This window comes from Saccostrea cucullata, unplaced genomic scaffold, assembly GCF_032062105.1.
Source record: "Saccostrea cucullata isolate Sc308-1 unplaced genomic scaffold, CSIRO_AGI_Scuc_v1 ctg1228, whole genome shotgun sequence".
Lineage (NCBI taxonomy): Eukaryota > Metazoa > Mollusca > Bivalvia > Ostreida > Ostreidae > Saccostrea > Saccostrea cuccullata.
The window spans coordinates 1-25,921 of NW_026929291.1; the positions used below are offsets into that span (position 1 = coordinate 1).

The 25,921-nt window shown below is 34.6% G+C and overlaps 4 protein-coding genes, 1 long non-coding RNA gene and 1 pseudogene across 5 annotated transcripts; 5 read left to right on the forward strand and 1 right to left on the reverse strand.

Moving 5' to 3' along the window:
* The first annotated feature begins 5,057 nt into the window (after window positions 1-5,057).
* Window positions 5,058-5,665, forward strand: LOC134280341 (histone H2A-like). Its single transcript, XM_062762752.1, has one exon. The coding sequence runs from the start codon at window positions 5,114-5,116 to the stop codon at window positions 5,663-5,665; it is 552 nt and encodes a 183-aa protein (XP_062618736.1). The 5' UTR covers window positions 5,058-5,113.
* Window positions 5,666-7,084: 1,419 nt separating this feature from the next.
* On the forward strand, window positions 7,085-8,942 carry LOC134280333 (histone H1-delta-like). Its single transcript, XM_062762748.1, has 2 exons — window positions 7,085-7,224; window positions 8,418-8,942. Exons 1-2 carry the CDS (start codon window positions 7,109-7,111, stop codon window positions 8,902-8,904), a joined length of 603 nt encoding a protein of 200 aa, XP_062618732.1. The 5' UTR covers window positions 7,085-7,108; the 3' UTR covers window positions 8,905-8,942.
* Window positions 8,943-10,208: 1,266 nt separating this feature from the next.
* LOC134280342 (uncharacterized) lies at window positions 10,209-13,713 on the forward strand. Its single transcript, XM_062762753.1, has 4 exons — window positions 10,209-10,612; window positions 11,333-11,364; window positions 11,752-11,917; window positions 13,464-13,713. Exons 1-4 carry the CDS (start codon window positions 10,209-10,211, stop codon window positions 13,711-13,713), a joined length of 852 nt encoding a protein of 283 aa, XP_062618737.1.
* Window positions 13,714-15,199: 1,486 nt separating this feature from the next.
* LOC134280334 (histone H4-like) lies at window positions 15,200-15,550 on the forward strand (annotated as a pseudogene).
* A 526-nt stretch (window positions 15,551-16,076) lies between these two features.
* On the forward strand, window positions 16,077-22,717 carry LOC134280351 (uncharacterized). Its single transcript, XR_009994888.1, has 2 exons — window positions 16,077-16,273; window positions 21,781-22,717. It is a non-coding gene; the product is annotated as an uncharacterized LOC134280351 (long non-coding RNA).
* Window positions 22,718-23,305: 588 nt separating this feature from the next.
* LOC134280335 (THAP domain-containing protein 6-like) lies at window positions 23,306-24,586 on the reverse strand. The gene is made up of 2 exons (XM_062762749.1): window positions 24,256-24,586; window positions 23,306-24,001 (listed from the first exon to the last, which is right to left on the reverse strand). Exons 1-2 carry the CDS (start codon window positions 24,455-24,457, stop codon window positions 23,922-23,924), a joined length of 282 nt encoding a protein of 93 aa, XP_062618733.1. The 5' UTR covers window positions 24,458-24,586; the 3' UTR covers window positions 23,306-23,921.
* Window positions 24,587-25,921: the final 1,335 nt, after the last annotated feature.

The window sequence follows — 25,921 nt, forward strand, 5'->3', positions numbered from 1 at the left end:
AAAACTATATCCTTGACCATAATTTTTGAACGATAAAGGCTACGGCTTTATTACTTCACATATGTTATTCTTGTAAGAAGACCTTTCATTGGATACCAAGAACTTTGACCTTTTGACCTTGACCTTGGAGTTTTAACTACTTTTTAAAAAGTATAACCTTGGTCACAACTTTTGAACGGTAGATACAAGGACTTTTATATTTCACACATGTGTTTTTCTAAACAATACCTTTCATTGGATACCAACAACTTTGACCTTTGGACCTTGACCTTGGAAATTAACGTACTTCTGAAAAAGCTTTAACCTTGACCATAACGTTTAAACGGTAAGGGCTAGGGCTTTCGTACTTCACGTATGTAATCCTTGTTAAAAGACCTTTCATTGCATGCCAAGAACTTTGACCCTTTGACCTTGAACTTGGAGTTTTAACTACTTTTTAAAAACGTTAAGCTTGGTCACAACTTTTGAACGGTAGAAACTAGGACGTTCATATTTTAAATATATGTATTCTTTATGGCAAGACCTTTCATGGGATACCAAAAACTTTTACCTATTGACCTTGACCCTAAAAATGATATCTTGCCCACAAAGATACCGAAAGCGGGGGACCATAATTCTTTAATTTGCTTGTTTGATTTAAAAGTTTTAAAGAAAATAAAATAGGGTGATATTTGATAAGCAATTTACTTAAAAAGGTAATATAACTTTGTTAAAATTCTTTTTAAGAACCCTCTCTAAACTGCACACTAAAAAGTTCTGATTCTATGGTATTTTTCTGCGGTTAGAGTGATCTGCCCTTAGATCTCAATTCTACAAAATAGAAAGAATATGGGCGCATCTGGCGTGTGATGTGCAGGAATCGTGTATGAAACATTATGGTTTAACAAACACGTCCATAGGTTTTTTTTTCATTTAGTTTGAAAGACTTTGTGAGATAGTATCATTTATGTCCGTTTTTCTTAGGGGTACTAGAACATATTAATGTTTCACAAAAAATAAACACCTAAAATATTTAATGCATTGATGCATGATACGTGTACATTATAGAATAGAAGACTGGAATTGATTTTGCTCGAGAACCAAACAGAACCAAAGTTTATTTAATTCAAAATTTTAATAAATCAGTATATAAAACGAAGCTGACAAATAAATGGTTGTTTGAATAAAAAAAAATTAACGCCCTATGCCAGGCTCGAACCAAAAATTTTTCACTTAGAGCGCGCTCAACAGGTAGCCCAACTTACTAAGCTACTGTATCACTGCTGCAAACATACAGACGATTTTAAAAGGACAAAAAAAAAGCACCACATGCACACATTTTTTTTGGGGGGGGGGTCATTTTTTGTTGTCTCTGGGTCTTCTCTCCATTTTTTTAAGGTGGAATGCCACACCAACTTTTTACTTTATAGATCCTTGAGTCATCCTTTTACATCAAAGGTTTCAGCATTAAAAGGTCGATATTAGCTCTTGATTATTTTATATGATTTTTTTGTATTTTTTCAAAGAAAATGAAAAAAAATAAATAAATTATATCCCACAAAGATGTTTTCGAGTTAAAATTTGCTGTAAATGAATGTATCATATTAATATCTCATAAAATATGTAAAGAAAGACTGGTTGGAATTTTTAATTTTTTTTTTAAGGAAATATTTATGAAATTTAAGCACATTATTTGTGAATATTTTTTAAACCTATGGTTAAAATCACAATAAAAAAAAAGTCACAATTGAGGACAATATGTTTGTCAATCATATTTTGAAAAAAAATTGAAACGAAATTGAAAAATTTTAGAGAAATTTATTTTTTTTAATATTTGGACCTAACCCGAACAAAATTAAACTGATCCCTATCAAAATTAATACAATGCTAATTCACTGCCTCTTCATGTATTTACAATGAAGAAATCTATTTAATTGTCATGTTCATTAATGTTTAAATCCTTATTACACTTAATCAGACTAGTGTTCTTGTGGAAATCTTGTGGATATTTCCAATAAATATACAATTATGGTTGGGATCGGTTTAATTTTGATCGGGATTGGCCAAAATTTAAAAAAAAAATAATTTCTCTAAAATTTGGCCATTTTGTTTCATTTCTTTAATAAATATGATTAAGGAACATGTTTTCCCCAGTTGTGACTGGTTTTAAGAAAATTTTAACCATAAATTTAAAAAAATATTCACAAATTCTGTTTTATTTTGAATATTTTTTTTTATTTAAAAAAATTTAATATCTAAACGGCTTTTCTACACATATTTTATTAGATATTAATGTGATGCATTCATTTACAGCGAAAATTTTATTTAAAAAATCAACTTATTTTGAATGAAATAATTTTTTTCTTTGAAAAAATACAAAAAAAATTCATATCAAATAAGTAATAGTTATTCTATATTTATTATGGTGTATCCTGAGTAATTTGGACGAAGGGCGGTGACGAGTGCAAGCTGGTATGTTGGCCTTTCAATGCTGAAACCATTGTTTAAAAAGATTGACTCACAGATCTATAAAATAAAAATTTGGTGTGGCATTCCTCCTTAAAAAGTGTATTCGTTTCTTCGAATTAAAATACACACAAATAACGTTTCAAAATCATGGAGAAAAGACCCAGAGATAGAAACAATTTGAAAAACGTGTTTAAAAATGTACCATTTTGTACCAAATGTCTGATCTGGCCAATTTTCAAGATATTTTTTAGCAAATCAAATCTCAAATTCGGGAAAATATATTTTCCGATAAATAAAAAAGGTTAAAATTTCATGTTACATGTCGATAATATTTTCATTTTCAATTACGCCCAGATTCCTGCCGAATGTCAATCAAACGCGACCTCGTTCTTTACGCAATATTACCCAATTTGTAATCAATTCAAGTATTCTCAACTATATTTAAAAGACCAAGATAAATTAACTGAACGTGTTATTAACATGTATTTTCTCTATCGAAGTTTCACAGTGATTTCTATTCACTGATACTGTTGTCTTTGAGCATTTTTCCCGGGGGTAAATGCCACGCACCATACATCGAAAATTAAATAAATAAGCTCAATATAAACTCCTTTATACAATATATTTTTCTCAATGGCCAAAAACATTTTGCAGATGTGTAGAGAGGGTCCTTAAGAAATTCTATCAGAAAATTAGCTCCAAAAATCAGTTAACCTTTCTTAAATAATATTTATGAGATGGTGGGGATTTTTTTCAATTGTTAATTACTTGCCTTTTTGGACAGTAATAAATTAAATTATTATTACTTGTAATTTACAATATGGCCAATTATACATTACTTTCTATTACCAGGGTACATCGAAATTTGTAATAAATTTCAGCCAATTTCCATTACACAATCCTGCCATACCTTAAAATTGACCACTTAATCTTGGCCCTAAGCCTGGTCCGACTGTTCGCTTGATGTTACTATTGAGCCCATTTCAACGTTGGTTAGTAATATGAACGTTAAATACAAACAAATATTTGTAAATTTACCAAAAGAAACAATACCTTTCTCATGGACTGCTTGGACCATCTGACAATTGCCGAGTATCTGCTCAGGATTATAAATGACTAGGAGAACACTACTCACGTTACCAGAAGTGGGACTATACGCATTGGTCAGAGATAGATGAAATCAAGTATGAAATTAAACCAACTCTTAGAGGCGGATCTAAAATAACTAAAGTATACACAGTACTTGTGAATTGAAATGACCACTCGCCAGGACAGGCCCCTATAAATTCGCCTGAGTAGTTCATGCATCATGCAGTAAAATGAAACTCCACAGTGAATCAGAAAACTTCTATACTATGAGAACATTTTTTTTTTTGCAAGTTAAAGCGACATAAAATTTATATATATGATAATACATATTTTTCAGTGAAATATTTTAATACGGTGACTTTCGTTTCACAAAAGCTGCTTATAAAATAAAATTCAAGAAGTGTTGGTTTTTATTGCATTTTCACCCTTAAATTAATGTAAAACCTGAAAACCCCACCCTCGATTATGATGTACAATTTTTTGATTTGAACATATTTTATTATGTAAAAAATTACATAAACGGATTGGGCAGCTGGCATAGCCTATATAAGCCCTCTCAACAGATACAAGGTTAATTAATACACATATAGTTACAGGATGTTCAATAAATATTGCGAATAAAAGCACATTACTGTAGACAAGCAGAGAGAGAGAGAGAGAGAGAAATGACATAGAAATATTTCATATTATATTCATAAGATAATGTTTTCTCTGCCAAATAACGTACATGCAATTAGTGAAGAAAATAAAATAATTTTTTATGTATATAAATTTCTGCTATATTCGGAATACGTCAACACAGCAGTGTTTTTGAAGTCTGATTGTAAGACTGCTCAGCATATTACAATTCTAAAGCCTCATTTTAATTAGGGTCGTTTTTAATAGACATCCTTAAAATGTTCTCTTCCCCATCCCTTCGTTCTCCTCCCCCTGTGTGTAAAATGTATCTATTTATTTGTTTTACTGAAATATTCATAATTATGTGTTATGTAGAGTATCCCCTCTCTTCTGAAGATAGGTGAAGCAACATATTTCCATACTTATGGTGTATCTTGCCGTTTTAATCTAAAAACCAAATTTGCCATTTAAATGAAACACTTCAAGTAAAGGGGACGGTCTTGGTTCCCTCGGATACAGCGTGCGTGGCCAGTTCTCCGGGCAGAAGGAGACGGACAGCTGTCTGGATCTCTCTACTGGTGATGGTAGATCGCTTGTTGTAGTGAGCCAGACGGGATGCCTCGGCAGCGATTCTTTAAAAGATGTCATTGACGAAAGAGTTCATAATGCTCATAAAATAAGAATAAATCAACCGCTAGAAATAGTGAGTGTCAATGCTAGCCTCGCGGCTTATATATATCACGACAGCGGATAACCGTATAATAAGTGCTTTACGAACCCTCGAGAAAACATCTATTCTTCGGCGAGCGGCAAAGTGTGGAAAATACGATGGCGATGATTGGCTGGGCAGTTCAATCCGCCTGCGTGTTTAAATAGAGTGGCGAAGGGTGTTTATATAGAGTTATTCGTTGATTTGAAATTTTGAGCGTGAACTACTCTTAATTAAAACTGATCAAAGATGTCAGGACGTGGTAAAGGAGGCAAAGTGAAGGGAAAGGCCAAGAGCCGATCATCCCGTGCGGGACTCCAGTTTCCCGTGGGTCGTATCCACCGTCTGTTGAGGAAGGGCAACTACGCTGAGAGAGTGGGAGCCGGAGCCCCTGTGTATCTGGCCGCCGTTCTTGAATACTTGGCCGCCGAAGTCTTGGAGTTGGCAGGCAACGCCTCCCGCGACAACAAGAAGACCAGAATCATTCCCCGTCATCTGCAGCTGGCCATCCACAACGACGAGGAATTGAACAAACTCCTGTCCGGTGTGACCATCGCCCAGGGCGGTGTCCTGCCCAACATTCAGGCCGTGCTCCTCCCTAAGAAGACCCAGAAGTCAGCCAGCAAGTCAAAAGTCTGTGTACGACCTGTATATACCAAACGGCCGTTTTCACGGCCACCCAAATTTTTCGAAAAGATGCCTCTAAGATCAGACGCAAAGAAACGAAACTTGAATAATTTTATTGAAATAGTAAACACACAATACATGCCGTCACATCATGGAATTAAAATTCCATATTAACTCATGGCTGGACTGCCGTTGTTTAAGAAAACACACTTTACATACAAACGGGAAGAACTCGTGATAATTGCCCACAATTATATTATTAAATTCCCTACACTAATAAGTACTTTTTTTAACAGGTTATCATATAAATTACATCAATCTTGCTCCTATAAAATGTTTCCCTTGAGAAATGATAAAAATTATCCGGCGTAATTTCTAAGGGAATAATTGGACACAGAATCTAAAAACGTATTAATTACGCCATTTCCCTTTATTCTTAAAACAAATATAAAATGGGGTCATAATTGAATATGTTAACGTCGGCAAAATCTTCAAATCAATGAGTTTTGAATTGGTGACTTTTAAAAAATTGATCAATGTTTATAAATTTGTGTAGATAAATGCATGTATTTAAAGTAACATGTAAATCTTTCAGAATTACTGAACAATAGAGAGAGAGAAGACGTTCCTCCTCCGCAACATAAACTAAATCAGACGCACACGTGTATCTTAAATGTGAATTTTGTTTAATGATAGTAATATTTATAAAAATGAATAAATAAAAGTGATAAAATCTTTTCTGACTACACTATATAATTTTAACAGATATACCCCATGCAGGTGAGGATAAAAAGAAGAAGAAAATAAAAATTCGTCTCTTTGCTGCTTTCTAAATATATAATCTTTGTGTTTTTTTTATGGCTAAATTGATTATTGAATAAAATAATATTCAACAAAACAAAGAATGTGCATGTATGTAGGCTGTAAGTTATAGAATATTATTTACTCACGGAGAACAATTTTCCGTTTACATGTAAGACTGGGACATTCAATTCTAAATTCGAACCTTTTATTAAACGTAAATCATCTCGTTATTTCATTTTTTCTTTCTTTTCCCGTGTTAATTTTTGCTCCCCTCGATGTCATTCTATTTTCATGCGTCTACTGGCTTACGTTTGGCACACTTTCTGTGTTGATTTCTCACAGTTTGAAGGCGAATCGATAAGATTTGCAGGACTTGAAGATTCAAAAGGCATTTGTAAAGTAATCTTTTGAATTTTTGTAATTAAATCGTAACGGATAATTGTCGTTTCAAGAACATTTTTCAACTTTTAGCATACCACGAAGTTCAGAGACAAGGGTTCAGATGCCCATTTTCCTGAATTTGAGCACAATATTAAGAAAGAATTTAAGAATGTAAATAGATAACGTGTTAAAGAGATGACTGCAGGTTAGGACTCTGCTTATATTTTGCGGCCAGGTCCATCTGCTTAGTTGCAGGGCGGATGCAATTACCCTTATTGAAACACACGATAGATGAACGTACATCGACCTCGGCGGACTGGATGTTTTCTCGGGGGTCCGCGCTTGGTGCAAACAAAAACAGCAAGTGCGAATGACCGAGTTATTTGCATTCCCAGCTGTTCCCGAGAAGTAAACCATTCTCCCGAAATAGTCATGGCAGATTCCGTTGCTCCAGCCAAGTCTCCAGCCAAGAAGAAGGCCACAAAGCCTAAAGTGCCTGCTGCACACCCCAAGTACATAGACATGATCAGCGCTGCCGTTGCAGCCCTGAAGGAACGCGGTTCCCTTAGATTCCCTTATTAGTATTTATATTGCTTTTATAAGGCCTATTTTAGAATATGGAAATGTATTATGTGATCATTGCACACAGGAACAGAGTAATCTATTAGAGTGTGTGCAAATAGAGGCTGGGCGTATCATTACTGGGTTAAGGCTCAATTCTTCAAAACAAAAATTGTATAATGAATTAGGATGGCAAACGCTTAGTGAAAGAAGAACTAAACATAAGCTTACTCTTATGTACAAAATACTTAATGATTATACACCTGAATATTTGCAAGAAATGGTCAATCAATGCCTACCTGTTTCACATAATTACGCGTTACGCAATAATTCGTATCACTTACCAATCACTAGAACAGTTGCATACTACAATAGTTTTTTACCATCTACAATTAAATTATGGAATGATTTGCTAGATAGCTTAAAATCTGTAACAAGTGTAGCAAAGTTTAAACAGTGTATGCAAAATAAAAATCTTGAAGACAAAACAAAATCTAAATTATATAACTATGGACAAAGAAAATTAAATATACTCCACTGTCAGTTGAGAAACTTCTCTAGTATTAGTAATTTTAATGCTGACTTGTTTAATCATAATTTAGTTGATTCACCTAAATGCTTAAAATGTGGATATTTTTTTGAAGACTCTGTTCATTTTTTCTTTCAATTTCCATGTTATAATTTTGCCAGGAACATTTTAATTACATACATGAGTGACCATGACATACCAAGAGATGTCAATATTGTATTATCAGGTTATGATTGCCTATCTCTTAGAGAAAATATGTTATTCTTTGACCAAGTTCATAATTTTATAAAAAACACTAAAAGATTTTAGTCTGAGCCTTCCTCTCCATATTCTTATTACTTAATTTTTTTGTTTGTTTGTTTCTTTCCATCATTTTTTTTTCTTTTTCTTTTCTTTTAAAATCATGTTATTGTTTTCTTTATGCATTTTTTCTCCTCAATTTTTCTTCAACCATGTATTCTTTATAATTCTCTTAATATTACTTTATTATATAATACATGTTTTGTTGAACTTAAAATATGTACAGTAATTTAATTGTACCATGTGTACCTTGATCTCAAATGGAGAGAACTAATATAGGCCCTTGGCCTGCTGTTCAATCCATATTCATATTGTACTCTATGTATATTATGAATAAAATACTTCTTAAACTAAGGAACGCGGGGGCTCATCCAGACAGGCCATTCTCAAGTACATCATGGCCAACTACAAAGTGGGCAACGATGCTAATTTCATCAACGCTCACCTGAAGATGGCCCTGAAGAATGGAGTTAAAAAGGGTGCTCTCAAGCAGGCTAAGGGGACAGGCGCCAGTGGCTCCTTCAAGCTTGGAGAAAAACCCAAGACCGAGAAGAAGCCTAAAGCCAAAAAGGTTGCCAAACCCAAGGCAGCTAAGCCTAAGAAGACCGCTGCCAAACCCAAGACACACGCCGGTGAGAAGAAGGCAAAGACTCCTAAGAAGAAGGCGGCAGCAGCAGCCAAGAAACCAGCCGGACCCAAGAAAGCCAAATCTCCCAAGAAGAAGGTGACACCCAAGTCCCCAAAGAAGGCTGCAACCAAACCCAAGAAGGTCAAGACGCCTAAGAAAACAGCAGCCAAGAAAACCAAGACACCCAAGAAGGCAGCAGCAAAGAAATAAGCAGTCTGGGCATCCCTGTCAGTCTGCATCCAAGTTAACAAAAAAGCCCTTTTCAGGGCTACCAAATTTTCAGAAAAGATATCTCAGTTACAGTCGTTAGAAAATATTTCAACATGTATGCACAGTAATCTCTCACTTCTTTTCTTCTTTTTTTTTTCACAATTTCTAATTTTGTTAAACAATTTCAAATGCACCATGTCCTCTTGAACAACAACAAAATAAAAATAATTGAATGTGTATATTCCTGTATAGAGAGAGAGAGACTGAGTCTATTATTTAAATTTCATAATGATAATATTAAAGACAGAGAGCATGATTTCCTAGATGTATGTATGAAATGCAGATATGATTCTATTTTTATCAAACATGCAGACATAATAGTAATTTTATTAATGGTTTTTCATTTCCTTTATTCAAAGCTAGCTCTTTTATCAATTTGAACATTAAATGATGACTTGTGCAAGGACACTTAAGAATTATTTTTGAAATGCAATGATATTTACTGCATCTGTTGGACACTCTGTACATGATCACAAGCCTCTCAGGTTGTAGATATATAACACATGAAACACACAAAGCTGCTTACAAAATTCCTTTCTCCTGAATAGGTTCTTATAACTGCAGGATAGGTTATATCTTTAAAAGTCGTGGAAGAAAAAAGAAGAAGACACACACCTGTCACAGTGAAAACTATTTTACTAAATATTCAAATTACATATACAATCTCTATAATCTCGTTTATGAAACACTGATTCTTAAATAAAGCTTAGAAATCCTAATAGAAATGAATAAAATCCTTTATGATGGTTTATATAAAAGCATTAAGTTTACTAAATAAAAAGGTTTTTGTTTGTTGATACATTTAATGAGACATTTTTAGGATGAAAACTACAGCTCTGTGGGGACAAGCAGGTCATTCAACAAGAAAATGATAATTGTAAAATAGAATGATGATAATTATATAAAATATAATAAAATAATAATAATAAACAAACAAACAAAAAAACAAAGAAAAAGAAAGAAAAAAACAAAACAAAAAATGAACAGTCATAATACCTTGATTTAAACAATTACAAAATTCTGTGCAAAATGTGGATCGAAATGATTTGAGCACAGACCAATTGAAACACGCTGTGCTTAGCTAATCACAAGATGCCTTGTATAACACAGGGACCAATTGAAAACATTCTTACTACACGCGCCGGCGATTTCAATGTTAGATCGGATCCGGCAGGTCACAGAACAGTATAAAACTATACTTGACACGTCGTTCTACTCATTCATTTGATCTGAACTCAGAAAAGATGGCACGTACCAAGCAGACCGCAAGAAAATCTACTGGAGGCAAAGCCCCACGAAAACAGCTGGCTACCAAGGCAGCCCGTAAGAGTGCACCGGCCACCGGTGGGGTTAAGAAACCACACAGATACAGGCCAGGAACTGTCACTCTCCGTGAGATCAGGAGGTACCAAAAGAGCACCGAGTTGCTCATCAGGAAACTCCCATTCCAGCGCTTAGTGCGTGAAATTGCCCAGGATTTCAAGTCCGATCTGCGTTTCCAGAGTTCCGCCGTCATGGTCCTTCAGGAAGCCAGTGAGGCCTACCTTGTCGGACTCTTCGAGGACACCAACTTGTGTGCTATCCACGCCAAGAGAGTGACCATCATGCCCAAGGACATTCAGCTTGCTAGACGTATCCGCGGTCTTTTTTTTCACAATTTCTAATTTTGTTAAACAATTTCAAATGCACCATGTCCTTGAACAACAACAAAATAAAAATAATTGAATGTGTATATTCCTGTATAAGAGAGAGAGACTGAGTCTATTATTTAAATTTCATAATGATAATATTAAAGACAGAGAGCATGATTTCCTAGATGTATGTATGAAATGCAGATATGATTCTATTTTTATCAAACAGTGCATGCAGTAATTTTATTAATGGTTTTTCATTTCCTTTATTCAAAGCTAGCTCTTTTATCAATTTGAACATTAAATGATGACTTGTGCAAGGACACTTAAAAATTATTTTTGAAATGCAATGATATTTACTGCATCTGTTGGACACTCTGTACATGATCACAAGCCTCTCATGTTGTAGATATATAACACATGAAACACACAAAGCTGCTTACAAAATTCCTTTCTCCTGAATAGGTTCTTATAACTGCAGCATAGGTTATATCTTTAAAAGTCGTGGAAGAAAAAAGAAGAAGACACACACCTGTCACAGTGAAAACTATTTTACTAAATATTCAAATTACATATACAATCTCTATAATCTCGTTTATGAAACACTGATTCTTAAATAAAGCTTAGAAATCCTAATAGAAATGAATAAAATCCTTTATGATGGTTTATATAAAAGCATTAAGTTTACTAAATAAAAAGGTTTTTGTTTGTTGATACATTTAATGAGACATTTTTAGGATGAAAACTACAGCTCTGTGGGGACAAGCAGGTCATTCAACAAGAAAATGATAATTGTAAAATAGAATGATGATAATTATATAAAATATAATAAAATAATAATAATAAACAAACAAACAAAAAAACAAAGAAAAAGAAAGAAAAAAACAAAACAAAAAATGAACAGTCATAATACCTTGATTTAAACAATTACAAAATTCTGTGCAAAATGTGGATCGAAATGATTTGAGCACAGACCAATTGAAACACGCTGTGCTTAGCTAATCACAAGATGCCTTGTATAACACAGGGACCAATTGAAAACATTCTTACTACACGCGCCGGCGATTTCAATGTTAGATCGGATCCGGCAGGTCACAGAACAGTATAAAACTATACTTGACACGTCGTTCTACTCATTCATTTGATCTGAACTCAGAAAAGATGGCACGTACCAAGCAGACCGCAAGAAAATCTACTGGAGGCAAAGCCCCACGAAAACAGCTGGCTACCAAGGCAGCCCGTAAGAGTGCACCGGCCACCGGTGGGGTTAAGAAACCACACAGATACAGGCCAGGAACTGTCACTCTCCGTGAGATCAGGAGGTACCAAAAGAGCACCGAGTTGCTCATCAGGAAACTCCCATTCCAGCGCTTAGTGCGTGAAATTGCCCAGGATTTCAAGTCCGATCTGCGTTTCCAGAGTTCCGCCGTCATGGTCCTTCAGGAAGCCAGTGAGGCCTACCTTGTCGGACTCTTCGAGGACACCAACTTGTGTGCTATCCACGCCAAGAGAGTGACCATCATGCCCAAGGACATTCAGCTTGCTAGACGTATCCGCGGTCTTTTTTTTCACAATTTCTAATTTTGTTAAACAATTTCAAATGCACCATGTCCTTGAACAACAACAAAATAAAAATAATTGAATGTGTATATTCCTGTATAAGAGAGAGAGACTGAGTCTATTATTTAAATTTCATAATGATAATATTAAAGACAGAGAGCATGATTTCCTAGATGTATGTATGAAATGCAGATATGATTCTATTTTTATCAAACAGTGCATGCAGTAATTTTATTAATGGTTTTTCATTTCCTTTATTCAAAGCTAGCTCTTTTATCAATTTGAACATTAAATGATGACTTGTGCAAGGACACTTAAAAATTATTTTTGAAATGCAATGATATTTACTGCATCTGTTGGACACTCTGTACATGATCACAAGCCTCTCATGTTGTAGATATATAACACATGAAACACACAAAGCTGCTTACAAAATTCCTTTCTCCTGAATAGGTTCTTATAACTGCAGCATAGGTTATATCTTTAAAAGTCGTGGAAGAAAAAAGAAGAAGACACACACCTGTCACAGTGAAAACTATTTTACTAAATATTCAAATTACATATACAATCTCTATAATCTCGTTTATGAAACACTGATTCTTAAATAAAGCTTAGAAATCCTAATAGAAATGAATAAAATCCTTTATGATGGTTTATATAAAAGCATTAAGTTTACTAAATAAAAAGGTTTTTGTTTGTTGATACATTTAATGAGACATTTTTAGGATGAAAACTACAGCTCTGTGGGGACAAGCAGGTCATTCAACAAGAAAATGATAATTGTAAAATAGAATGATGATAATTATATAAAATATAATAAAATAATAATAATAAACAAACAAACAAAAAAACAAAGAAAAAGAAAGAAAAAAACAAAACAAAAAATGAACAGTCATAATACCTTGATTTAAACAATTACAAAATTCTGTGCAAAATGTGGATCGAAATGATTTGAGCACAGACCAATTGAAACACGCTGTGCTTAGCTAATCACAAGATGCCTTGTATAACACAGGGACCAATTGAAAACATTCTTACTACACGCGCCGGCGATTTCAATGTTAGATCGGATCCGCAGGTCACAGAACAGTATAAAACTATACTTGACACGTCGTTCTACTCATTCATTTGATCTGAACTCAGAAAAGATGGCACGTACCAAGCAGACCGCAAGAAAATCTACTGGAGGCAAAGCCCCACGAAAACAGCTGGCTACCAAGGCAGCCCGTAAGAGTGCACCGGCCACCGGTGGGGTTAAGAAACCACACAGATACAGGCCAGGAACTGTCATCTCCGTGAGATCAGGAGGTACCAAAAGAGCACCGAGTTGCTCATCAGGAAACTCCCATTCCAGCGCTTAGTGCGTGAAATTGCCCAGGATTTCAAGTCCGATCTGCGTTTCCAGAGTTCCGCCGTCATGGCCCTTCAGGAAGCCAGTGAGGCCTACCTTGTCGGACTCTTCGAGGACACCAACTTGTGTGCTATCCACGCCAAGAGAGTGACCATCATGCCCAAGGACATTCAGCTTGCTAGACGTATCCGCGGCGAACGAGCTTAAACCCCCTATTCTTGTCTCAGACAAACACATAACGGCCGTTTTCACGGCCACCAAAATTCTTAAGGAAAGATACCTTCATAATACAGCACACCAGAAACGTATATTCTAGGGAACAATATAAATCACTTGCAAAGAGACATTTTCATAGACACGCCAGTTAAAAACTTAAAAAAAAGAGTAAATTCAACAAGCAAAACTAGACTGTCAACTGTACCCATATCAATTACCAATCTACATTGACGGTTATAAAAGCGTGCAGCACGAGCTTAACAAAGGCGCCATGCAAGATAAATGTCACATGCATAATCATAATTTTACTTCTCTAACCATTGCAAAGAAACGTCACATGGTTACCCCCCCCCCCCCCACACACACACAAATGGATGATGAAAGAAGTTATAGACATACGTGCATTCATTATCGATATGACTATAACCTACAACTTAATTGATCATATAATCCAATATTTCGATCACTTGCCTATCATAAAGAAAAAGTTTAGTTTTCTTGTGTTTAAATGTATAAATCTATGTACTCGGGGGACTAAATTATGATATTGTTCGATTGTACCAGTACGTTGTAAATAATTTTGTATTACAAAGATATTTAACAAAACCTTTTGATGATAGATGTAAGAGAATGCTCCCCAAGATTAGATTATGAAACCACCAATTCAAAAATGAAACTGGTAGACATAATAATACACTTAGATCTCAAAGAATATGCTCACTATGCTCCTCTTATGATATTGAAGATAAATTTCATTTCATATTAAAATGTTCATTTTATGAAAATCTGAGAAGTATGTACATTCAGAAGTATTATTAAGTCAAACCTAATGTATTTAGAGTAGTAAGTTTGATGAGTAGTCAAAATGTAAAAGAGTTGTCGAATTTGTGAAAATTTTTATATAGCCAGTTAAGCTACAGATCTACGAGAGTCTAATTTGTAATTACTGTTGAGATTTATAGCCTTCGTGTATTTTTGTATATACTATTTATTCTGTACACTTTATCATGTTTATATGCTGTATAAAATCTGATGAGCCCTTAGCTTAAAGAATAAGGAAAGAAAGCTTTATCCCCGTTTTCGGTTCTGTTTAAAATATAAAACATTAAAACAAATTATATTAAATTAACTTTTCATTAACTGACTCGGAGGAAAATACACACATAGCCAAAGCTATGAGACAAAAGTGTCTCCTAATTAAATGTGGCATAAATAATGATAATATAGAACGAACTTAAAATGTCTGCAATTATGCAAATAAAGGCTTAACAACAGCTGGAAAAAGTATAACTTGCAAGGTGCGCAGAGCGAGAACCAATCATTACGAGGCTAACTGTCTGCCTTCGGGACGTGAAAAATTGCACTACCGAAGTTTTCAAGATGCCTTGTTTTCTAGCGCGTCGTTAATTGGCGCTATATAAATCGCGTTCTCGGCGGCTCACTGCATTTCAGCAGATTATCAACTGAGAGTTAAACAATGTCTGGACGTGGTAAAGGACGAAAGGGGCTTGGAAAAGGGGGCGCTAAGAGTCACAGGAAAGTCTTGAGAGACAACATCCAGGGCATCACCAAACCAGCCATACGCCGTCTTGCACGCAGAGGTGGAGTCAAACGTATCTCTGGACTCATCTATGAGGAGACCCGTGGTGTCCTGATGTATTCCTAGAGAACGTCATTCGCGATGCTGTCACTTACACAGAACATGCCAAGAGGAAGACCGTCACTGCTATGGACGTTGTCTTTGCCCTGAAAAGGCAAGGACGTACCCTCTACGGATTCGGTGGTTAGACATCCCTGCCATCTTGTGCTTAGCAGCGCAACAACAAACGGCCGTGAAGCGGCCGTCTTCACGGCCAATATCCTTAGAAAAGATGCCTCTCAACAGACGTAAAATTGAAATGAATAAATAAAACAAAACCAAATTTTAGAATATTGCACAGAGTGAGCAAACTGATTACAAAATTAACATCAACAACCTATGATGGTAAATTGCCGAAATAATAATAATAAAACAAAAAACCCACTATATTTTAAAAATTAGTCATAGATTGCGATGCAAAGACCACTGACGTCAAACACAGAGGCAGCCGCTGCACGAGATTTACATGCATATTAAGATATGAAATCCGCTAACTTTCAAAGAGCTATCACAGAGAGAGAGAGAGGAAGAGTGGGAGAATGTTGATAAGATTGAAAAATACACAAATTATACCATAAAACAATTCTTTTCAATCTTTGATTAAATTAATTAAATTGTGATGAAGTTATTTTTTCGTAAAACGTCTACTGTTAATGTAACATCGCCATAGTGTTCAAAGAGAGATAACTCCAAATTTTCAATCATTTGGAATGGCATACATTGCGCACAGTATTAACGGTATTGTCTCCCCCTAAATATAGAGGGCGCACGATTCGTTGCGGTCCTACTTTTTACAAACATGGCGGCGTCTAACGATAAGAACTACGGTGCTTGGGGTATCCCTATGCTCAAGCAAGCTTTGAGAGAAAAAGGGGCCAGAGTTTCGGGGAGGAAACGGGAGCTGGTAGAAAGGTAAGGACTATATCATTATATTTTATGTATTTTATGCATTTTCACGATAAAATAACCTCACCAACATAACTTAGACTGTCGTCGCGTTGGTTGCCTGACCAAAGCATAACGAGGTTGGTAGATATCTCATGAAAAGAGTAGACATATTTTTTTCGGTGCTGAAATCAAAATGTAGAACTTTTCAATGTTTGACTTCTGTTCAATTAATAAAATATGGGAGTTACAGCGAATGGTTTGTCGTCTGCCAGAGTTAAAAAAGGTCACATTTTCACATTGATCGTACAGGACCTGTTGATATCGGCATATCTTGGGAAATAAATGGAATTTTTGTATAGACTTTTGAGTAGGTCTAATATGGATTGTTTTATTGTTTCACAATAGACAGATATATATTTTAAAATTTGATCATTTTGTTTGTTAGGATCTTCATGTAGGTACATTGTACATAGGGTAGCCCTATCTGATAAGTTTGATATATTTTTTTGTATACACCTGCTCAAATCCAATTGCCCGACACCTTGGGCTGGTGAATTTAAGGGATGTGCAAGGGAAATTTTTTCAATCACTTGTCCATAAGCTTGACTTGAATATCAAAATTAAAATTGATATAGGCACTTATCTAAGCTAGGGCAAGTACATGATCAACATTCATTTGTCTTGCTTGAATTTTTGATTGTACTACCATACACTAATACTGAATTTACAAATATATTTCATAAAAGGGAATACAAACACTTTTTATAAACAAGCAAGCCCCTATTAAAAATCTATCTGTCAGCCCCTGATTAACCATCAGCTGTATTTTAACAGACTATTTTAAAAAGAAAACTTATATCAATATAAGGAGTTAGTATATTATCCTCTGTTGACCAGACACACTCACAGTTCTATATTGTATAGAAATCATAAGTAAAATTTTATAAATAATGAAAATAAGATTCTATTGATTATGACGATGATTACCGGTAAAGGTACTTGGACACAGATTTGAAGTTAATATTTTCTCTATAATATTACGACTTATATATTTTAATAGCAATTCACACAAAAATCAATTAAAAATCTTATTTCATTTAAAAGTTATTAAAACTTTAAATTTGTGGGCGGGTTTGATTGACACATCCTTGCACTTTCACAAATTTTAACTTTATTCTTAATCCTTAGGAAAAGTGGCAATCCTGATGTGTATTAATGAAAAATATTAATACTGTAATCCAGAAAATTCAGAGTAGACATGTTCTAAAGCAAAACAAACACACAATATTATATTGTCAGTCCGTGCAGATGTGGTGAACAGACTTTGGTGATTTAACGCACCCGGTGAATCGTAAACACCAAACCATAACATGTTTACAAATACCTGTGTACATAACACGAGTGTGGTCGATTCGCAAAACTCTGTACACAATGGAATGATGATACTTGTGAAGTAGTTCTGCTTTCTAGCATTTCTACTCTGAATAAAATTATTCTTCTTGATATAAGTTTTAATATTTCTCATTATTGCACATCAGGATATCCACTTTTCCTAAGGATTAAGAATAAAGTTAAAATTTGTGAAAGTGCAAGGATGTGTCAATCAAACCCACCCAAAAATTTAAAGTTTTAATTACTTTTAAATGAAATAAGATTTTTAATTAATTTTTGTGTGAAATGCTATTAGAAAATATAATTCATGATATTATACAGAAAATATTAACTTCAAATCTCTGTCCAAGTACCTTTAATTTGAAAATTTCGAAGTTTCTACGATACCATAATTTGTTTCAGACTTGAAGCGTATGATAGAAATAAAGATTTTGGTAGAGAGAAATTAGAGAATGAAGAATATTTTATGAGTGTGCCAGATCATGTTGTGTACAAAGATCTGAATAAAGATAGTGTGTGTGTGTCTGTGAAAATGTCTGCGGTGGAATTTTTTCTTGGTCAAGAGAACAAAAGTATTGACATCATTTCCAAAAATTTATACACTAACAGGTTTCTCAAGTACATTCGCTTGGCTTGCTGGGATAACTTTTACTTCTTCAAAAGTGAGTGTCATGCCCAAATGAAAAAGTCTGTGACATACAAAATTGATGTTTGCATTGATCAAGATGGTTGTGTTCTTGAAACACAATGTGAGTGTGCCGCAGGCATGGGGCCAAAAGCTCATTGTAAGCATGTTTGTGCCTTATTGTTAGCGATATGCAAGTTTTCTTCTTTAAAGAACTTTTGACTGAAGAAACCTGTACTCAGAAAATCCAAACCTTTCACAAATGTAAACCATTTTCTGGAAGCCCCATCAAAGCTCAAGATTTGCCACTTGCTAGAAAAGACATAAATTCTGTTAACTTTGACCCCAGACCAGCTAAATTTAGGAAAAGAACAGGGTACAATGACTATTTTAGAAACACTTGTATTAATCATGCCACTGTCAATCGTCTTCCAATTTCCCAGCTGTTTTCTCCTGCAAATACATATGCAGTTGACCTTGACCATGACTATTTAAACTCAAAACTCTCTGACATTTGGCTTGAAGAACAAAACATTACAAAAATAAGCAGTGAAGAAATTTGTCTCTTAGAACAACAAACACTTGGTCAATCTAAAAACAAAGTTTGGCTCTCAGAAAGATGTAAACGATTGCACTCATCAAAATTTGGTCGCATTTGTAAATGTACAGATAGGACAGATAAGGATAAGTTAGCCAAATCTTTCACTTTTGTTCATCAGATTAAGGCAGCCCCAATTGTTCATGGGCAAAAATATGAATCTGTGGCCCTTCAGAAATATTCTGAATTAACTGGAGAGGTTACCAAATGTTGTGGAACTTTTGTTAGTAAAACATGTCCTTTTTTAGCAGCAAGTCCAGATGCTATTGTTGTAGAACAAGATAAACTTGTAGAGGTTAAGTGTCCTTTTTCATCCAAAAATCAGTTCATTACAACTCAAACAGTTCCTTATCTGAAAGTTGTTGATGGCCAAACTACATTAGACCCTACCCATGATTATTATTTTCAGGTTCAGGTGCAGTTGTTTTGTTGTGAAAAAAAATCTTGTGATTTTGTGGTTTATACCTTCAAAGATATTAAGATCTTTCAAATTGAGAGGGATGATGTGTTTATTGAAAAGATGTTAGAAAAACTTGAGCACTTTTTTCAATTACATTTCAAGAATGCTGTCTTAGAAAAGTTTTATTTCAAGCAATATAACAATTTTTCATTTTGATATACATTGTAAAGGAATGTAGGAGATACTTTCTTTCGTGTCAGACTTCTGGGAGTGATTGATCGCTTAGAAATACTGTCTTCTTTTGTAGTACCAAGTTGCATTTGTAGTTTTTTTTTTTTTTTTTTTTTTTTTGCATGTGAACATGGTGTATATTAAGATCATGATGGGGATATATTTTACTTGGAGCTATGATAAGACTATTTCTATTGATTTCTTATTTAAACTTGAATGGCACATGATTGAACATTTTTGGTGTAGGTGTATTGAAGATGGATTATAGTTCATTTAGATGCTTGTGAATGGACTACTTTTTTCTCTGTTTTTCAAGTCCTAAATAAATTCCCAGTTACTTGACATGTTTGGTACATGAATGTTTTTTAGTTTCTTGTTTCATAACATGATAACATGTATAGAAAATATACATTCTAACAAAAGTTCCACTGTTTTTTCTTCTTACTTAAATAAAAGTGACCATTGAGATTACTGTCTACATCGACATGTTTCTTGTTGTATTCTAAATATTCTGTTCGGACACACACTACATAGTCATGCAAGCTAACGATACACATAATTATACATTACTAGTACTTAAGAGCAGGGATGTCTTATTCATAAAAAAAAAATAGATGCCTATATAAAGATGTGGACAGATCTTTTTTTATTAATTCATTCTTCGAATATGAGCAATCAAAATCTTAAATGGCATGCATACATTCCATTATCAATAAGTGATACACATGCATTATTCTAAGATGATGGTGCACAATCAATTTTCTAGTTGAGCATGTGGAAGAGAGGATAAAAACTAAGAGTAAGATGCTGTGTCATAACAAAACTAATTTTCAATACATGATAAATTGCCTAGAGTGCATAGCAAAGAGTTCAGATTTTACAAATCATGTACCTGTATATCTACAAATTTATAATATGTAGAAACAAATGTAAACATGAGACCCATGGGTCATAAAGACAAAGCTCATCTGAATCAATGTAACCCTGCAATTTTTTTTCATTTGTTTAGATGTTGTGGTAATGGCTCTATCATTTGGAAGTCATGTTTTGAAATAAAAAATAGAATCTACATTATAAAATGAAAAAAATTTCACCCTTGCTAGCTGAGTGATTCTTCATAAAGTTTTTAAAAGATTAACCCTTGAAAGGGGACTTGCCCTCTCTGTGGTTCTTGTGAAGAAGTTGAAAATTCAGTTAAGATCAGTGATGTAAACTACAAAGATAGCGTTTTCTCAGTTGAATATTCTTTAATATATAGTCTCCTGTATGGAGCAGTGGGTAGAGCATCTGCTCTAAATTCCTGAAGTAAGGAGTTGATCCTTGCTTGGCGGGTTCAAATTCAATTGTGGGACATGGAGACTACCTAGGGATGAGACCATGTAAACTGAGGTCCCACAGTAGGTGTTTGTACGAAAAAATCCCCCATGCTCAATGGCCCTGGGTGACAAGTATAAAACAAAATTTTCAGCTCTCCACCAGCAAATGGTGGCATCTCCATATGAGTGAAAAATTCTTGAGAGGGGTGTTAATAAAACAAAATACAATCAATCTTTAATAATATGACTTTAATATGCAGCATAATGCTACTGGAAGGTGGTAGTGGTGGTGGTGATATGGGGGGTTATGATGTGAACATACTTGAATCTTAGAATATAAGCTTTCTCAGTAAGTATCATTATTTTCTTCCAAGTGAACTGATTCTTGAGAAGTCTAAATTGTGGGGAAAATAACGGACAACATACAGACACTGAGTGTTTAGTGAATAAAAAAGCTGATTGAGCCTTCTGATCAGGTGTGCTTCAAAAGGAAAACTGGACTGACAGACCAACAGACACCTTACTTAAGCATTCTTTGGAATGATGCACTGCCTGAAATTACAAAGCATAAAACAGATAAATATGATTTCAGATGCAAGTTTGGTTTCAGTTGTGTTGAGTGGTTGAGTAAGAATTTTGAATGTTTTTGCTAAGCCAATAATTCGTTCAATGTGGACTCTTTTACTTGAAATTTTTCTATCTCTTTGAATAGTTTTGCCAGACATTCTATTTCTGTTTTTAAAAAATGTTGGTATATTAATAGTGACATCATAGGGTGCAAAAAGATCTTGTACATTAAACCCTTTATCAGCCATGATGCTGTCCCCCTTGTCGCATAACGTAGTAAGTCTCGATCTCTCCACTATCTGTCGGTCAGATGTTGAACCTCCATATGCAGGGGACAGGTAGGATATCAGACCACCAGGTGTTGCTCCAGCCAAAACCTTAACTGTGTTTCTATTCTTGTAGGTGGAGAAGGTGCTCTGCTGTGCTATGGGTGGCTTGGGCTTCATGACAGGACACTCTGTTCCATCGATGATCACCCTCGTGGTTGGAAACTGCTTGTTGAAGTCTGTTGGGGAAAAAAACTGGACAAGATCTCTCTCTGGCCACAGATCAACTTCTCTCCACTGACGAGACATGAAATTCACCCATGTTACCCAGATATTGGTCACTGAAAACTCAGAAATACCAAACAGCCTACTCAACTCAAAATTTGTCTTGTGCTGACGAAGCTTCATCAAAGTTAAAAAAAACTGATCTGGAACACTGACATTGTCTACCTGAGAATACAAATAATTCAGCTGGTAAGCAGCTTCACCTAGTGTCTGCAAAACAAATAAAAAGTCCTGATATGATGACAGACCTGTGTAAAACATAATACCAGCATTGTCATTGGCAAAGTTGTCAACACTGAAAATCGGTCTTGGTGGTGTCTGTGTCGAGGAATCCACAGGAAATGACGATGAAACAAAATCCATGCTCTGAGAAGAGGAGAGTGGAACATCATGTTGATCAGCCTCTATGGTTACCTCACTCTGGACTTCGTCACACGTCAATACGGAATCTTCACACACAAGGGAAGATGCAAGATCATCACCCCTCTCATTAGGTGTCCCCGTGCTGACATACTCTCTTCCAGACCTCAGTGTGCCGCACTCAGAATCGCCCGCCTGGATTCGTCTCCATGGAAAAATGCTTGGGACAGCATTGTCTCTCAGCTGCTTTCTGAGTGGTGTAGTACCTATTTTTGGAAATTTAAAATTATAAGACAGTGCATCTTTGCTTGTTCAATTTGTTTTTCTTTTAGACATTGGTAAATTACTTATCACTTTTGAAAATGCATGTTGTTTATTTTTGTTTACTGTAATATCTGAATTTTAAAATAAAAAAAATTAAATTAAAACTTAAATGATTTTGGAAAAAGTACATGAATTGCCACTTTGGTGGAGGCTCAGGGCAGCATATCCTCCTTTAGCACCAGCATCAGCAAACTAAATTATCATGGAATTCCCATACATGTTTGTATACATTTAAAAAGTATTTAGCAGGATAAATTGGAAATTTAAAATCGAAATCAAGAAACACAGTTATAATGAAATGTTGAAAAATAGAAACTAAATAATAAATTCTTCATGCAAATCAAAGCAAAATTTGGAGATGCGACATGATTGATTTTGTTGTATTTACATGTATGAAATGATTCAGATAATGTAATTTGCAATGTTAAGCCCTGGGTGGGAATCGAACCCACATACCAAAGTATGAACCCATTTTCATTTGCAGTAAAATTGTATGAGCCATTTAAGTCAAGATAACTGACAGTATTTATCCATCTCCGATTCTCATAAAATATGAGACCTGAATAATAGAAATTAAAGTTCAACACAAAATGTGTAAACATTTTCCTTCGACTAATATGTGATATGAAATCAATGACTTTTTACTAGATATATTCATAATATGACAGAGTTTGACACTAACGATAGCACACTGGCCCGACACAGCTGAATATTGAGGTCAGGCTACTTAACATGCCTTTAAACTTGCCCTGTAGGGCTTCTGTAAATTTTACCTAACACTTACTCAAAGCAACAAAAATAATTATAATTTACACACAATATACATGATAATTGTTAATTTCATTTCATTTTCAAATATATATTTTATCATAATTATTATTTTTGTAAGTCAAAATGTAAACTTTAAAGGTAATTCGGAATACCATAAATGTGGAATTTTTCGAATAGAAAAAATGTCTTGGGTACAATACTAGAGCGACATATAATTTTTACACAAAATACAGCCAGAATGCAGGATTTGGCATCTCTATTTTCAAAAATTTTCATATGTTTTCTGTAGCCCCATCAGCGGGAATAGGAAGCCCCCTCCTGCCCTTTACCCCCTCCTCCCTTCGTGACTCGGCCACCAGCCTTCGGCTGCTGGACAACTAATACATAAATAAACTGGGCTAGTACAAATAAGAAATGGCTAGCCCTGCTGACAGCTATGGTTTTAAAGTTAGTGTCGCTCCCTGAATCATGATTGAAAAAAAATATCTAAAATTATATAAATTGATCAGACTTGTAGTAAATAAGTAACTCCCTGTTTCAACTGTTAGAGGGTGTTGAAATCTTAGCACCATCTTTGCTCATTGGTTGTAGACTGTATCTTGAAGTCGCTGGAAAACCTAGTAAACGTTATGACTAAACAAGTGTAAAATATGTAATCTATTCATTGATGATATTTGAAATATAGTTAAAGAAGTCTACCTTAACTATATAATCTGGGTTTTATAATTTAAACACAGAGTCGGATACTGTAACTTGTATGATGAGGACATGTTGAACTTGTTATATAATGTTAATTCGATTAAACAATTTGTAAACAGAACACAAAAAATATCGATAAACAATTTAACAGTCGTTTTTGAGACAACTGTACCGTGGATAGTCTCCTGGATGTAGTCATCCTGCCTAAAATGTAGGGTGCAGACTACGCTGGATGACGAAGGTCGCCACAACCTTCCCGGCTTCAGGTCTCGCTTGATGGCGATTATCCACTGTCTTCGGAGGGCATCGTCTCTCGGAAAACGATGCCCTCCCCTGTTGGCACACCCCGGCACACAGCAACACGACGAAGGCATTCCAGAATTCTCAGATCGCTAATATAAAGTATTAAAACAGTGCTTGCAATGTGTAAACAGTAAGTAATGGAGGACCGAAACGATAAGTACGCCACCTACATCCGGGGAAAGGGGAATAACTGTAAAAATGTATGCAATTTTGGATGATTTACGCAAAATTCGTTTTAAAGTTGATTTTAACTGGCCGGGTTTCACAAGATTTGTCCTTTGTCCACAAATACATGTAGATCTAACGAATTCCATATTCTTCAATATCGCAGAAATTTTTGTAAGATATGTTTGCACGAATTTAAGTTGCATAAATTTTCTTTAATATGTTTTTTTAATTATTGAAATAAAAGTGTCTCTTAAATAGTTTCCTTTGTAGAAATACTTTGGTAAAAATTTCATTGAATCAATGTCAATGTACTTTGTGTGTATGAGGGTACCACGGTGTATCTTAATAATAATAATAAGATTACGACAGATCTGCAGATTTTTCACAGATGCATGACACTTATGTGAAACATGTATGGTGCAATTTTAAGACAGTTTACGGATTTAAGAAAGATTTTAGTCATAAGATTCATTGTGATTAGTAGTTGAAATAAGATCCAATTTGTACATCTCTACATGCTGAATTGAACATTTATTCCGTGTCTTTGTTGCCCGATTCGATTTGTACTGTTTTATGAGACGGGTATTTACACATTTTAATAAAATCACAACACCATCTAGGAATCAAACATAAATTACTACCGATTAACAATATAATATTTACATCCACTGAATATTTTCTCCTTTATTTCTTAAGAAAACCCATTGCGTTAATCACTGCATGAAATACAGTAGCCTGTACAGATTTCTTGATCAATGACTGTTCCATCAATGAAACGTATAAAAACGTTCGCATCATTAATACAATAATTAATCTTTTTGATCCTACCTTTAATGATTATTTAAACAGATATAAATATAAACAATAAGATATCTTTCTTTGTTTGTTATTACTGGAATTAACGGTCGCAGCTTTTGCAGAAAAAATTTACATAACCCGCTTACGCGGGTTATGTATTTTTTCTGCAACAGCTGCGATCGTTAATTCCAGTAATAACAAACAAAGAAAGCATTTTATTGTTTAAGTTAAAACAAACACAACAACGTACATTCAGTGTTAACTTACATTTATTTACTGCAAGTGCTACGAGTGCCGCAAGTGCTAGCTTTTGCGAACATCCACACCTTTATATAACATTAAAAGACATTGCTATCTAGCAATGATTTTTAAACAATCAAGACTACATGTATCTTTTTATTTTTATGATAACGCATTCAAATATAAACAAAAATAGCAGGCTTTATTTTACGACTCCAAGTGCTCTTATCAAAATTAGAAAAAAAATAAATGTAAAATGTAATTGTTTGATACAAAATATTTTCACAAAGAAATGTTGCAAAAATAATTATGATATAGAAAATATTTAA

Coding starts and splice junctions, on each gene's coding strand:
- LOC134280341 (XM_062762752.1), top strand. CDS start 5,114: ATGTCAGGACGTGGTAAAGGAGGCAAAGTGAAGGGAAAGGCCAAGAGC.
- LOC134280333 (XM_062762748.1), top strand. CDS start 7,109: ATGGCAGATTCCGTTGCTCCAGCCAAGTCTCCAGCCAAGAAGAAGGCC. Junction 7,225..8,417: donor AGCGCTGCCGTTGCAGCCCT/GAAGGAACGCGG, acceptor TACTTCTTAAAC/TAAGGAACGCGGGGGCTCAT.
- LOC134280342 (XM_062762753.1), top strand. CDS start 10,209: ATGGCACGTACCAAGCAGACCGCAAGAAAATCTACTGGAGGCAAAGCC. Junction 10,613..11,332: donor AGACGTATCCGCGGTCTTTT/TTTTCACAATTT, acceptor AGACATTTTTAG/GATGAAAACTACAGCTCTGT. Junction 11,918..13,463: donor ACTCTCCGTGAGATCAGGAG/GTACCAAAAGAG, acceptor TGAGATCAGGAG/GTACCAAAAGAGCACCGAGT.
- LOC134280335 (XM_062762749.1), bottom strand. CDS start 24,457: ATGCCTTCGTCGTGTTGCTGTGTGCCGGGGTGTGCCAACAGGGGAGGG. Junction 24,002..24,255: donor CATCCAGGAGACTATCCACG/GTACAGTTGTCT, acceptor AACGTTTACTAG/GTTTTCCAGCGACTTCAAGA.